This window comes from Equus przewalskii, chromosome 2 (assembly GCF_037783145.1).
Source record: "Equus przewalskii isolate Varuska chromosome 2, EquPr2, whole genome shotgun sequence".
NCBI classification, from domain to species: Eukaryota; Metazoa; Chordata; class Mammalia; order Perissodactyla; family Equidae; genus Equus; species Equus przewalskii.
The window spans coordinates 29,494,287-29,508,597 of record NC_091832.1 but is presented as its reverse complement, the minus strand read 5'-3'; the positions used below and the strand labels follow the sequence as shown (position 1 = coordinate 29,508,597).

Genomic DNA, 14,311 nt, shown 5'->3' with positions numbered 1-14,311 from the left:
ATGTGGATGGAAACCAAGGCCCAGAGAGGGGAAGGCACTTGCTCAAAGCCACACAGCACAGAACTGGCAGAGCTGGAGCTACAGTGTTATCCCCATTGTCCGTCACCACTGCTGGTCTGTCCATGGGGTGTGAAATGAACAAGGGGTGAGTGCCTCCAAAGGGAGGGGAGACTTTAGGACAGAAGGGGGAATCGGGTAGCCTGAGCTTTTGGGAAGGGGGTCTGGAATCCCCTCAGCCCATCCACAGATACCTTTGAACCCAACTCAGAAAAAGGCACTGGGCAGTCTCCGGGCCTCAGTTTCTCCATAAAGTGAGTTGAGCAGGTTGGATCTACTTTGCTGCCGTCTTGGTCTAAGCTACTGCCTTATGTCCTCTAAACTGGTCTCCTTGCCTTTCCCCGCCCTCCCTCCAAGTCACTTCTCCACACAGCAGCCAGAGCAGCTGGAAATGCACATCCCTCCCCTCACTGGCTCCTCTGAGCACTTGGAATAAACCAGACTCCTCGCCTTTGCCCTCCAGGTTCCACCTGATCTAGGCCTGTCAATCACCCTGAACTCGCTCCCCTTTGCCCTCTCAGCTCTGGTCCCCAGCCTGCCTCAGACACACCAGATTCCTTCCCACCTCAGGGCTTTTGCACTTGATGTCCCTCTAGCTGGAATATCATGCAAATAGATAGGTCTCACTTACTGGTCAACTCAAATGCCACTGAAATTAGCCTTTCCCAACCTCTCTCTGTCACATATCCCAGACATATTCTCTTACTCACCTTCACTGGCATCTGAAATTATCATGTGCACATCTTTGTTTACTTGTTTATTGTCTATCTTCCCAGAATGTGAGCTACCCAGGAACAAGGATCTTGTTTATTCATTCACTGTATAGCCTCACTCCTGAAACAGTGCCTGGTACTTTGGAGGCATACAGTAACTATTTGATGAACAAGTAGATGCATGAATGCTGAAAGGATGGAGGGAGAGAAGGATAGATGCATGGGTGGATTGGTGGATGGGTGGGTGGATGGATAGATGGGTGAGTAGATAGAGGGGTGGGTGAATGGATGGATGTGTGGGTGGATGGATAGATGGGTGGGTAGTTGGGTGGATGGAAAGAAGGATGGGTGGATGGATGGATGAGTGATCTCTAACTATCCTCTGATCGCATGAATCTGGCCAGAAATGATAGTACTTAAAGGAAGCACAGTGAAACAGGCCTCCAGAGTCTAGCTCCAGCTCTGCCACTTCTGGACCCTTTAAACTATGGGCTCAGTGATGAGTTTTCCTTGCCCAGCTCCCTGATACCAAGGCCTCAGTTGTGAAGCAGCTGCTGGGACTCCAGGTCCAGCTCAGTCTGAGTCTCAGCCCCGTCCACTCCACGCTTCTAGGGCTGAGCGTAGACTGCAGCCAGCATCTGCTGTCAGAGGATTAGCTTTTAGCGGTGGCAGGTATGCTGCCCAGAAAGGCCCTCTCTGATCTTTCTGCAGTGCCTTGCAGAGTAAACAGAAAGTTAACGGCAGCCTGGTTCCCTGCCCTCAGGGCACAGTGGAGTTGAGGCTTCAAGGGAAGAATGGCCATGAATTATTTAAGCAAACGGGGAGCCTTATGGAAAGCACTTGATTGAACGGGAGAGAACTCAGCTCTGCTGCTGAATTTGATCTCCCCAGTGAAGAGCCTGGAGTGTCCCTGGCCCTGGGTAAAGTCTGGGCCTCTGGCAAGTTTGAGGCTTTGAAGAATATTCTGGTGGTTCTTAACCATGTCAGCATGTTAAAAATCACTTGGGGAGCTGTAAAATCCCGATGTCCAGGCTGCACCCCGACAAGGTCACAGCAGAACCTCCAGGCCGCCACAGCCACTAAGCTGCCCAGGGGCCTCCAGTGCGTGGTGAGACCAATGTCCAGCTGGGTAGGCGTGGGGGGTTCGGACAGGCCGACTGGGCACAGCCCTGAGGGTCACAGGGGGAGGGTCGGTAAGAACAGGGGGAGCCTCTGTCCCCGCGGCCTCCTCCGGGCAGGCGCGCTGGGTGCCATGTCGTATTTAGCCCCCTCTTACAGATGATGAATCTGAGGCTCAGAAGGGCCCAAGGTCACGAGGCAACAAGTGTCAGAGCCAGGGCGCAAACACGGGTCTGACTGGCTCCAGATCCAGTCCGGGAAGTGCACAGATGGGTCCCCTCCAGGGGGCAAAAGAAGCCAGAGTCTCTGACCAGCCTCAAAACCAGCCCAGGGGTTACTGTTCCCATTTTACAGACGAGGAAAGGGGCTCTTCAGAAAAGTGAAATCACTTGCCCTGGGTCACCCAGCTCTCCACTTGTGGAGCCGAGATTCGAACCCGGGTCTCTGGCTCTCAGCCAGCTCCTTGCTATGACTTAAGCCTTTTTACCTGGCGGTTGCCAGCCTGTGCTGTCTTGTGCTTTGCTTAGGGTTTTAGAAAGCCTTGTCTTTGCATCTGCTCGTCTCAGTTGTGTCCTCCGCGAGAGACTGGTCTCTCATTTCCTCTTCACCGCAATTACTTAGCTTGGGGTTAACCCCGAACAGAAATCACCTGTGGGAGATGGTCTTGAAGGTGCAGACGACTGGCTACCGGGCAGGCTTCCTGAGGTCTCCCCCGCTGTCCGTGTTCTCTCCATTGTGTTGACACCGGGTGACTGAGCTGGGTTTCTGTGCCCTGGACTGGCCCTACCACCCCTCCCGCCCCGCATGCTTAGTGATGTGGAGCAGCTGCCATGCACCCGGCCCAGATCAGACCCGGCAGAGCGGCAGGCGGCTCTCCAGGCCTCCTCGGGACTCCTCTCCACGTGAAGCAGGCACCCGGGCATGTCACAGCATCAGAGGTTCCCCGCCTGCTGCTCAGTGAGGGTCCAGCCAGCCCACCACCCTGGGCCGTGCAGGACAAGGAAAAGGGAAAACCAGTGAAGGAGCAAACGTTGTCTGAGCACCTTCCCTGTGCCAGGCACTGGCTGGGACTGTGGGTGGTGGCTTCTGCTGCCACGGCGCCGAGTCCTGGGAGAGAGACAGATGCTCCCCAGAAACACGCACAAATACGCAAACAGTGGGGGTGGTGCCACGCTGAGAGAGAACAGGGTGGCAGAGCGACGGGAGTGCTTTAGATCAGGGTGCCCTCTCCAAGGGATTGCCTCCCGGAGGAGGCCCAAAGGCCGAGCTGGGGTCAGCCCAGGGGGAGGGAGCCCCGAGGCAGGAAGAAAACCCAGCCTTCCTGCAGGCCCCGTCACCTTCTTATCTGGTCACCGCCTTCTCTGAGCTCACTCTGCAGAGTAGAGCCCCTCCGCAAGCTTTTTTCTGTCTTGGCCCCTCAGTGAGTTTCATTCAAAGTACTGAGCACACACTGTAGTTCTTCCATGTATTTGATTTCGGGGAGGTCTCTGCGCTCACCGGTGAGCTCCCTGAGGCGGGGTCCAGACCCATCCTCAGGGGCTGTGTCCCCTGCACCAAGCACAGCACTGTGCTCCCAAAATGCTCCACGTGGGGAGGGGGGGGCTGTGAATGAAAGGAGGCCAGCATGGCTGGGGCGGGGGCCGCCTGGAGAGGAGCTGTAATGGCCAACGTCCATGAGGACCCCCCGAGCTGGGAAGCAGGCCGAGCTCTGCAGACACGTCTTGTTTCATCCTCACAACCCTGTGAAATGGTTCATGCTCTTACCCCATTTTACACATGAGGAAATTGAGGCACAGAGAGAGCGCAGAACCTGCCTGATGTCACCCAACTTCGACCTGATGGAGATGGGTTTTGAACCCAAGGATTCTGCGCCCAGGAGCCGTGTCTGTGGTGGCAGCGTAAACCTCTCAGGGTCCAGAGCAGGCACGAGATGCAGTCAATTCATTATTTATAGAATGCAGAGGCCTGGCCGGGGCCCCAGAGGCCCCAGCCTTGGACCATGACCCATGGCCCCTTCGAGTCCAGCCTTGTGGTTGTTTGGGCAGCTGCTGCCATCACCTGGCTCTCCAGGGCTCCCAGGGACCAGCAGGGAGCCGGGGGGCACAAAGACTGAGACCTGCACCCCCCAACACCCCAAGAGTCCTTCCCAACAGCATCACCTGCTGCAGGAGCAGGGGGCTCCCAAAGTGCCTTGCCACCAAAAGGAGTGGCCGTCGTTGGGTAGTGGGAGGCGCCGTGCTTGGGCATCTGGGGCTCCTCGTCCTAATCCTGATGTGGCTGGGTGACGTGGGACAAGCCACTTGACCCCTTTGTATAGGGCACTGCAGCCCATGTGCCTGGCTTGTCGTGGGTGTTAAATGAGAAGCCGTCTGACAAGGGCCTGTAGGAAGCAGCTCTTAATTCTCTGTAGTCCTTTTTGAGAATCTGATAAAATATATGGACCCTCTTCCCACAGGCCAGCCGGGCTTCAGGTTAAGATGCCCTAACAGAGGATATAATGGACGATGACAACAATTTTTAAAGAGATTTTTTTTTTTAATTTTGTATGTTGAAGATTTAAAAGTCTGTATGAGAGACTCGCCCTGGGGAGCTGCCTTGTGTCCAAGCCCCTCAGCAGGCGCCGGCCTCGGCTGGGCGAGTGGCAGAGCCTCCTGTGGCCCCGTCAGGAGCGGCCGCCAGCCCGGGCCAGCAGGCCGCCTCTGCCTGGGGTGGAGGGCTCAGCAGAGCCGCTTTTGCTGCTGTCTCGGAAATGCTCATCTTCCGTCCTCTCCTCTCCCTTCTCTGTACCCCTGCCCCTTCTCCCTGCCCAATCCCCACCTTGCTCCCAGGCAATAGAGACCCACTTGCTGAATGTCTCTCCCGGGGGGCTGACCTACATTGCTGAGTGGCGAGGGGGGATTCTGGACCACAAGATGGGGCACCTGGCCTGTTTCTCCGGGGGCATGATCGCCCTCGGTGCCGAGGATGCCAAGGAAGAAAAGAGGGCCCACTACCGAGAGCTCGCAGCCCAGATCACCAAGACGTGCCACGAGTCGTACGCCCGCTCAGGTAACCCTGCAAGGGGAAGGGGCAGCAGGTGAGACTGAGGCTAGCCACCAGGAGAGACCAGCAGAGTGGCAGTGAGAAGGGACGCATGGACTTAGGGCAGCCTCGCCTTGAAGTTATGTCAAATCTGAATGGGGACAGGTTGTCTGCGCTGAGATTGTGCCCTAAATTAAAGGGAAAAGAGTGATGATGTGTTAAGCGCTTTGTGTGTGTAGGTGTTGTTCAGCACTTGACGCACACATCATCACTGAACCTCACAACACAGATGAGGAAACTGAGGCTCGGAGGTGACTTGGCCAAGGTCCCATGTGAGGGTCACAGAGCAGAGGGTCCCCCAGCCCCTGAGGCAGAAACATTGGCTGCCTGAGCCTAGCAAGTCCCTCATCCCGGAGCTGCTACCCCCGAACTTTCTCCCCTTTCCTCCCCAAAATCCCCCCATTTAGGGGGTCTCATCCCCTCCTGGCAGCACCCTGTTTGTCACCCTCTTTGATGTAAGACCACCGGAAAGCTCAAGAGTGCCTGCATCGTGCCCACCCGGCACTCGCTGCAGAGTCGTCAGTGCTAGAGTCAGAGGTCGCGTTAGATGCATGAGCCCAACTCCTTATTTTACACGTGGAGAAACTGAGTCAGCCCAGAGTGGGGAAGTGACTTGCCCAAAGTCACACTGCGCATGCGTAGCTAAGCGGGGCTGGAACCCAGCTCTTCTGATGCCCGGCCGCACCGTGTGTGCTGCTTCTGCAAGCAGTGCCCCCCGGGCCGCAGGAGGTGCCCACCACGGAGTTTAATCCCAGTCTTGGTGGGAGGAGAGGACCTAAGATTTGTAGTAGAAATTCCTGGCTCAAGTGCCGCTCTGCCACTCACCAGCCAGGTGGCCTCTGTTTTCTCATCCGTCCAGTGGGGACAGTAACACAAGTCTCCTTGGGGCGGGGGGGCAGAGGGTTCCATGGAGACCACACTGCCAGCCGCCTTCAGCCAACAGCGTGGGAGGCGCTGGTCAGCATCCCCCAGAAATGAGACTGTGACCACTCCGGTTGAGTCCAGATCTCTTAGAGCTGTTTTCAGGAAGCCAGCCGTTCGCAATGGGTCCTTAAAACCGGTCTTTAGTTCCCTTCAAAGAGCTGTCTCTGCCAGGGCTGTAAACAAATAGGTAATCGCAGGAATAATAAAAAGCTCGCTATTTGTCTGGGACAATCAGCCCAGACCATAAAAGACAGTCTGTTTAATGGAGCATATTGTTGCAGCCAGCCCGCTAGTCCACAGATGGCTGCGACAGTTGCTCCTGCCCTCACCCCATTAGCAGCTTGGCAAAACGACTGTTTTCTGATGGGCGGAGCAGCCGCACCACTCCAGAGGCTTGGAGGGGCCCGGGTCTGGCTGGTGCCTCTTCCATGCAGCCCTCCATGGCAGAGTAGGACATCCTGCAAAGCTCCAGCTCATCTCTCTCGAGGAAAGGCAGTGCAGGGCCTCTGAGGGTCCCGAATGCTAATGGGAGGAGGGGGCACACATGTGGACCAGAGCTGCGCCCTCAGCTCACCTGGACAGGATGTGCAGGCGTTCGAGGGAGGAAGATGTGACCCACATACCCTAAATTTTGGACCTAGAGAGTCAGACCCAGGACAGAAAGAGAGAGCACAGCCTGGGGAAAGGGCATCAGACAGATCCAGGGTCCCATCCCAGCTCAACCACAACTCGCTGTGTTGCCTTGGACAAATTACTTAGCCTCTCTGATCCTCAGTTTCCACATGCATGAGAGAGGAATAATAACATCTACCTTAGGAAAAAAACATTTTTCGAGGACTGAAATAATGTGTGTGAATGGTGGCTGCGGTGGTGGTTATAATTGTGGTCATCCAGAAAACAGGAACGGCAGCGAATTGTCCAAAAAGCAACAAACAAATAAAGACAACAGTACGCAGACCTCTTCAGGCCTTCTCTATCAGTTCCCTCCGCCTGAGTACCTGCCTGCTGGGCAGGTCTTCCCCTCATCGCCACCTCACCGGGCTCCCAAACTGTCAGCTCTGGATGGCTGGTTCCAGGTGTTGAAAGCCATTCCCTAAGACAGGGGGTCTGTGGAGAAGCATCATGCATGTTAGCATATTAAAAGATCTGATAAGTCCTGCAGCTAGGAGACCATTTTATTTAACGCACTGTTCCCCCAATATGTTTAAACCTGAAACCCTTTCTTGGCTGAGCTCTGGCTGACAACTTACGGAGTAGTGTTTCAAAATACACAGTTGGGGACATCGCCCAAACCTCTGCCTTCCCAGAGTGCTGGGTAGTTCATCTGGATTCTCAGATTCTAAAACTGCAAAGTTTTCAAGGCCCCGGGGTCTTCTTTGGCCAGTGTGGGTCAAGAGGGAAGCTGTGTGTCTGCCAGGCTCAGCCTTACGGGGCAAACCGAGCAGGGCCCCCCATGCCAAGCCATCAGCAGCCAGCGCTCGGCCGGGGCTTCCTGACCACTGAGATCCCTCCTGGGGCGGCTGCCTCCTGAAGAGCGGGGAGGGGAGGTCTGACCTGGGCCCTCTGGCTGCTCCTTCCCACAGATACCAAACTGGGGCCCGAGGCCTTCTGGTTCAACTCAGGCAGAGAGGCAGTGGCCACACAGCTCAGCGAAAGCTACTACATCCTGCGGCCGGAGGTGGTGGAGAGCTACATGTACCTGTGGCGGCAGACCCACGACCCCATCTACAGGGAGTGGGGCTGGGAGGTGGTGATGGTGAGTGCGCCTGGGGCGAGGGCTGGGGGTGACGGGTGGCCCTGACAGACAGCTCACAGTCAGCGTCCAGAACCCCCTAGCTCAGGCACCAGGAGGAAGGTCAAGCCAGGGTGACATCTGGCTGAGGTTCAGAATGCAAAGGGTCCAGGTTGTGTTTGCAGAGCCAAGGGTCTCCTGCTGGGCAGATTCTGGCCAGGACCTTGTGAAGAGGGTTCTGAGTGCCTGCAGCCTTCGGGCCCGGGCGGGTGTCAGCACAGTGAGAGGCCAGACACAGGGCCAGCCAGCGAGGGCCGGAGCCCGTGTGGGCGCTGCTTTCTGACCTGAAGCCTGGACAGGTGGCCTTGGAGTTCTCTTCTGGAACAGGAACTGGCTGCTGGGCCAGTAGCTCACCCCGTCCTGTACCCAAAGCCAGCCCAGCCCCAGGCAGCGCCCCCTTCTCTGGGTTCTGCTCCCTCCTCCCGCCCCAGCCTCCCCTCCACTAGCCCTCTTGTCCCCAACCACCTGTGGGAAACCTCACGGCCCTCTTTGGGCTGGGTGTCAGAGGCAGGTGTGTGGACTCCAGAAGCTTCCTTGATGGATGCTGAGCCTTCTGTGTGCCCCCCCGCCACCTCCCCGCTCCTGCCCCACAGGCCCACTGCCCTCAGGGGCACTGACTGTCCTGGGGAGAGCCACACCCAGAGCATCGCACTCAGGCGGGCACGAGGCCTGCTCAGGTTCCCTGACACAGGTCACTGGCCAGAGTCCCCTGCTTCCAGGGGGCCCTGGTTCTTGACCATTGAAGGCCAAGTGTTCTCTGCTCCTGGGCCCAGCCCACAGACCCCTCAGTGGGTAGAAACTGCATTTCTATACAGAAGGCAGACAGCCCGTGGCCCACTCACCTCTGGCCCAGGGACCACGTCTCTGTGGGGAAGCCCTGGGGTGTGCCAGGTCTGGTCTCCAGATCCCAGCCACGAACAGCACCAGTGCCTTCCTCTGTCCCCACTGTGGGGGTGACTGTCAGGTCCTTCTAGTTCCCTGAAAGGCAAGGAGAAGCTTCCTCTGGGTTCAGACTGCAAGAGCTCAGGGCAGGCGGCCCGTGTCACTGATTCTCAGTGACGGGCCCAGGGAGGGTGGCCCCTCCAGCCTGGCGGCAGGGCAGCTGAACCCTGGAAGAATACTTCGGCCTTCTGCTTCCACAAACGCCGGGGTCCCCAGCTGAGGGCTCCGGGCCTGCCTGTTTGCGAGCTGGGCAGGCACGAGTCTTGGGGACCTCTCCTCTCCCCACGCTGAGGCTGCCTTGCTTTTCTTCAGGCCCTAGAGAAAAACTGTCGAACGGAAGCTGGCTTCTCTGGGATCCACGACGTGTACAGCAGCATCCCCAACCACGACAACAAGCAGCAGACTTTCTTTCTAGCGGAGACACTGAAGTGAGTTGGGGCTTGGCCGGTGTTCTTTCCAGAGGGCAACTCAGGCTTTCCTTAGGGATGCGGGGAGGGGTCAGCGGTCCCCCCTTCACTGACAGTCAGGCTCTGACATCACAGGGAGGCCATGAGGGATGGGGGCCTTGGGATCTGGAGGGTTACACACCCCCAAGGGTGAGCCTTGGGCCAGGCTGGTGTCTCCACTCAGGGAGAGACTGGCTTGGACTCCACCCCTGAGTTTTAGCTGTGTGAGGAGTCAACTGTCTCTCGGTTTACTTAGTCCTTGGAACTGTGTCCTCTGCTGTAAGACGGGAATCATGTCGAGGATGACATCAGCACTGGTCACTGCTGTTGACTTGCCCTCTTCAGAACAGCTGCTGCTCTGTTCTCTCGTTCTTGGGGTGGGACTGGGCCACCCCATTTCCTTGCTGTTCCCCAAAGCAGTCCCCTTGTGCTTTAACCCTTTAAGATGGATTGGAATGGCCCTTTCCTTCCAGAAAGAACCCCATGGCTTGGGAAGCTGGAGTTCTGGAGTCACAACTCCCTGTTCATTTTAGCGCCCCAACATCTATGTCACTATAGTCTCCTGGGGGGCACATAGGGAGCAGCCTCAGAGTTTGGACTGGTGCAGCACTCAGGCCACCCTGCAAAGAAAGGAGAATCTAGGCCCTAAGGGGTCTTCGCAGGGCTCACATACAGGGCCAGGTGGGGAGAGAACCCGAGTGAAGCTGGCTGGGCGCGAGGGCTGGGGCAGAGCCAGGACTAACCCAGGCCTCTGCCCCAAAGCCCAGGGCTCTCCTCCCACCCACAGCTCCCTCCCTGAGACCAGCCCTCCAGGCAGATTTGGGGTCTCGGGCCTCCCTGCACCCTTAGCCACAGGCTCCTCACAGGGGCTCCTGGGATCCGTTCCCACTGGGTCCTCGTTCCCCAGAACACTGACAGGCTGTGTCTTGCTTCGCTCCCTGCCCGGGGGCACAGGTATCTCTATCTTCTGTTCTCTGAAGATGACGTGCTCTCCCCGGAAGACTGGGTGTTCAACACGGAGGCCCACCCGCTGCCCGTGAACCACCTGGACAGCTCCAGCAGGGCGGGGGGCTGACGCTGACCCCGCCTCCCTGCCACTGCCGGGCCACCTGCGCCCGTCCTGGATTTGGGATTGTTCCCAAAGGGACTGGGAACGTGGGCCCCAGTCCAGACGGGCCCCGGGCCGATGTGTCGGACAAGCAACTTCTTTTCCTCTGTGAGGAGACAGGACTTGGAGATGCAGCGATGCCACACCAGGCCCAGACATTCCTTTCTATGGAGAATTTCTATGAAACCCACTCACTTGCCATTCCAGGGCCGAACGACCAGAGGTTTCCATATCGACCCCATGTATTTGATTCACTACCTTTCGTTTTTCAGGGTTTTTTTGTTTTTGCTTGATTTTGCCTTTTCTCTACAGTTGTGTTTTATCACAAATTATAAATATAGTTTTCCAAATCGTGTGCTTTCAAAAACAGTGTCATCCTGATGAACTAAACCTTCAAGTGTTTGCACATGCCCACAAAACCTGGACCTCGTTTTCTATATTTTCAATGCCTCTGCCCAGCCTTTGCTATGTGTTCAACTCTGTCATTTATCTTTATAATTTGAGGAGGGGCTTTGATTTGGGCCTCAGTGTTACGAATCACTAGGGCTATTTTCATTGTTGTAATGGAAAAATCTGTAAACTTACAATAAAAGAGTTTATTGAATAAGAAATATGATTGGGTTCACTGCACATTAGTGACTCCTGGGAAAACACTGCAATGTTATCCTCAGAAAGGATAGTCAACCAGCAGTTGATTTAAGATACCATTTAGTAAAGACTCCAGCTTCTATTGCCCTCCCTTAAATTGGTCCTAATATATTCAGTGAGGCCAGTCCTTTCAATGGAGTTGGATAGTTATACTTAGGTCAAGGCTTGGAAGAGGCCCAGAGAGGGGCAGCAACTTGCCTGAGGTCGCACAGCCAGTAAAGACAGAGGCGAGCTCAGCCCCTGTGGTTTGTCCACCACCCCAGTCCTGTGTTCATCTATTCCATTATTCGCAAATTCTTGGTGAGTGCCTGCAGGGGACCAGACACTGGGCTAGATGCCAGGGACATACCTGGGACCACAACTGTCATAAGCCCTGCCCTCAGGGAGCGTCCAGTCAAGGGGGAGAGACAGACAGTGAACTAAAGTGACAGATAAGTCACGTGGCTGCAAGTTACATGAGATGCTGCAGAGGAGACAGGCGGGCGAGGTCCTGACAGCCAGGACCTATCTTGGGGACGGCGGAGCGCCTCCCTGAGCAGCTGGCCGTCACACCAGGACCTGGGAGAGAAGAAGGGGCAGCGGGAAGGGTGTCCCCTGCGTCCACTCTGCGCCTTGGCCGCCACCTGCTCCCTGGGAGGAGGCCCAGCACGCAGAGCAGGGAGTTCAGGCGCCTCCTCCCCTCAACCTCACCCTCACCCCTGCAGCTTGTCGCACTGCTGACTGCACAGGACAACGTTGAGCCCTTCCCCACGTTCAGCCGCTCCATTCTGGCTCTGTTAGCAAACCTGAGTAGCTGCCAGTGTGCTGGGCCCTGGGCCGGTGACCTGGCCTTAAGCCCCGGCTGTGGGACCCTGGGCAGGTCACCTCCCCTCTCTGGGCCACTCTCTTCCATCAAGCAGAGGAAGACCCCACACCTCACAAGGTTGCTGTGAGGTAAGCGGGAGGCTGCTGGTGCCCTGGCACTGCGGGAAGCACTGCTGCCTTGTTCTGGAGACTCAGATGCTTCCAGCACCTTCTTAAGCAGTGGTCAGAGCTACAGGTGAGCTGTCCCTGCGGCAGGAGCCCTGGCGTTTGGTGAATGAGTCACTGCCTGAGCCCAGCAAATCCCTTCACTCTAGACAGGCATCAAGAAAGTGTGGCTCTGGCAGCCTGCCGGTGCCCGTTTAAAGGAGCAGCAGAACAGAAAAACCCACGACACGAACATCATAGAAAGGTTAGGAGGATCTTTATTGACAAGCAGAAAGAAAAATCATTGGCCATCTTACTTTCTAGAATAAATACTGTTATATTTTCTTCTAGATCTTTTTCTATGAATGTACAGAATCTATTTTGCAAACATGGTATACTGTGCATACTGTTTTATTATAATCTGCTTTTGCTCTTGACTATATTCTGTAAACATCTTTCCATGTCAGCAAATATACATTTACCTCCTTACTGTACCTGGCTGTGTAGTATTCCATCGTGTGCTGTATCATGCTTTCTGGATCCGAGCCCCTGTTGCTGGGCATTTGTGTTTGTGTCAGTTTGGGTTCTTAAGTACAAATAAGAGAAACCAACTCTGTCCAACTTAAGCAAAAAAAAAAAAACCCTGTATTGAAATGCCTTGGGGTGATTCATGCACTCTTAGAAGAATAGACAGCCAGACCTCAAGAAAGACTAGGAAGAGGCTTTGCCCAGGGATCCAGGCAGGCCATCAGGACGGGAGAGTCCAAACGATTCCCCGTCCTGCTGTGTCTCCCTTGGAGGAAGAGAGCTTCCAATTGGCCTGGCCTGGGTCACGTGCTCCCCAGCCAAGTGGAGAGCAGGACATCGTGACTGACGGAGCCACCAAGGCCCCGTGCAGTGGGCAACGGGCTCTTCCCTCGAGAAACCATGAAGTTTGCCACCAAAATAATGAAGCTGCCAGCTGGCCAGGCAAAAACAGCAGGAGCTCTGCAGGTTTGGCTTTGATTTTTTCAGCATTATAAAGAGAATTTTGAAAGCGTACTGAGCATTCCCCTTATTCCTCTTGTCTAACTCCTGAGAGTCAAGTCCTGGAATGTCTCTCCATTGCAAAGCCCACTTCTCAGTTCCCCAAGGCCCCAGGCTCCCCCCGGGACCCATGTCGCTGTCCCCCTCTCCTCCCCAGGCGCTCTTGTCTTCTGCGTTATTGCTGTGAGCAAGTTGTAGAAATGAATATTTGAAAATTCATCCTCCAGGAGGGCCCTTGCAGGTGGAACAATATCCTTTTGGCAACTTCACTCCATTCCAAGGATAAAAATAAGTAAAACCCAAGGTAGGCTGAGAGGAGAGAGGAATTAAGAGATGAGTCACCCTCCCGAAGGAGGAGCTGCTGAATCCAAGCTCAGGGGACCGGGCCTGAAGTGGCACGTCCTTCCCCAGCCGGGCTCGGCGTCTGCCAGTCTCATTTTGAGCCTCGTCTTTGCCCTCCCCGAGGATGAAACCACCTTTTGCACCTGTTTTCTTCACAGATGGGCTTGCTGCTGCTTCCTGCCCAGAAACCTTCGTTAGCACCTGGCTCCCAGCACTGAGGCCCGAGGAGCATCACACCCCCGGGAAGGGGTCGGGCATGGTCCTTTTCCAGATGCCTCCCGTTAAGAGACTGAGTTTGTTCAGACTGGCTCTGTGCATCACTTTGTGTCTTTGGCAATTTGCAAAGTTCAAAAACCAAATACATTGGAAGGAAAAGCAAAAACAGAAAATCTGATTTAAAGGCAGCGTCCCTGAGAGCCAAGATGCGGATCTCAGTTCTGCTCCTTTTGCTTTGGGGAGGTGATCCCATGGTGGTTTGAGAAGATGCTGGAGATGGGGAATGGGCCAGCTCCTCCCACCTACCCCCCTGGGGGTCTGTCCTTGGAAATATGCTCATTGATCACGTGGCACAGAGATGCTCAACCGACTGCGACTGAAGCTGAATCACACACTCCTGCGGGGAGAGGGGTGCTGATGCTGATTTTTTGTATCTAAAAATATCGGTTTGGTTTCCTATATCTGGGGCAATATTTTGATCCCGCTCAGTCTGTCTCTTAAGTCAGAGCTTCTCAAACTTGAAATGTGCACCTGAGTCACCTGGGGATCTCGTTAAAGTGCAGGTTCACGTTCAGTGGGTCTGGCATGAAGCCCAAGATCCTGTGTCTCTAACAAGCTGCCGGGAGCTGCTGATGCTGCGGTCCTGGACCACACCTGGAGTAGCGAGGCCTCGGTTGGTGAGTAGAGTGGCAGGATGGCATCACAGGTGCCTCGGCTGCAGAGGGAGCTGCCTCAGAGCAGGCGTGTCTGTCACCTGTGTCAGCGACTCCCCCTCCACCAGGACGGTCAGGAGGAGACGGGGCAGACTCGCTGATGGCTTAGAACAATGCTGCCCAGTGGAACTGCCTGCGGTGCCAGAAACGTCCTATATCTGTGTTATCCAACATGTGGATATCGAGCCACATGTGGACATCGAGCACTTAAAATGTGACAAGTGAGACCAACGAAC

General features: G+C 55.5%; 1 protein-coding gene across 2 annotated transcripts in view; it reads left to right on the top strand.

The window, feature by feature from the left end:
• Window positions 1-12,272, top strand: part of MAN1C1 (mannosidase alpha class 1C member 1) — a 135,065-nt gene extending 122,793 nt beyond the window's left edge. For both annotated transcript variants that reach the window (XM_070610663.1, XM_070610664.1), the window contains 4 exons: window positions 4,718-4,937; window positions 7,478-7,650; window positions 8,941-9,056; window positions 10,029-12,272. In XM_070610663.1, the coding sequence (XP_070466764.1) occupies window positions 4,718-4,937; window positions 7,478-7,650; window positions 8,941-9,056; window positions 10,029-10,149 (630 nt within the window). In that variant the 3' untranslated portion in view covers window positions 10,150-12,272. The remainder of the gene's footprint in view (window positions 1-4,717; window positions 4,938-7,477; window positions 7,651-8,940; window positions 9,057-10,028) is intronic.
• The last annotated feature ends 2,039 nt before the right edge of the window (window positions 12,273-14,311 follow it).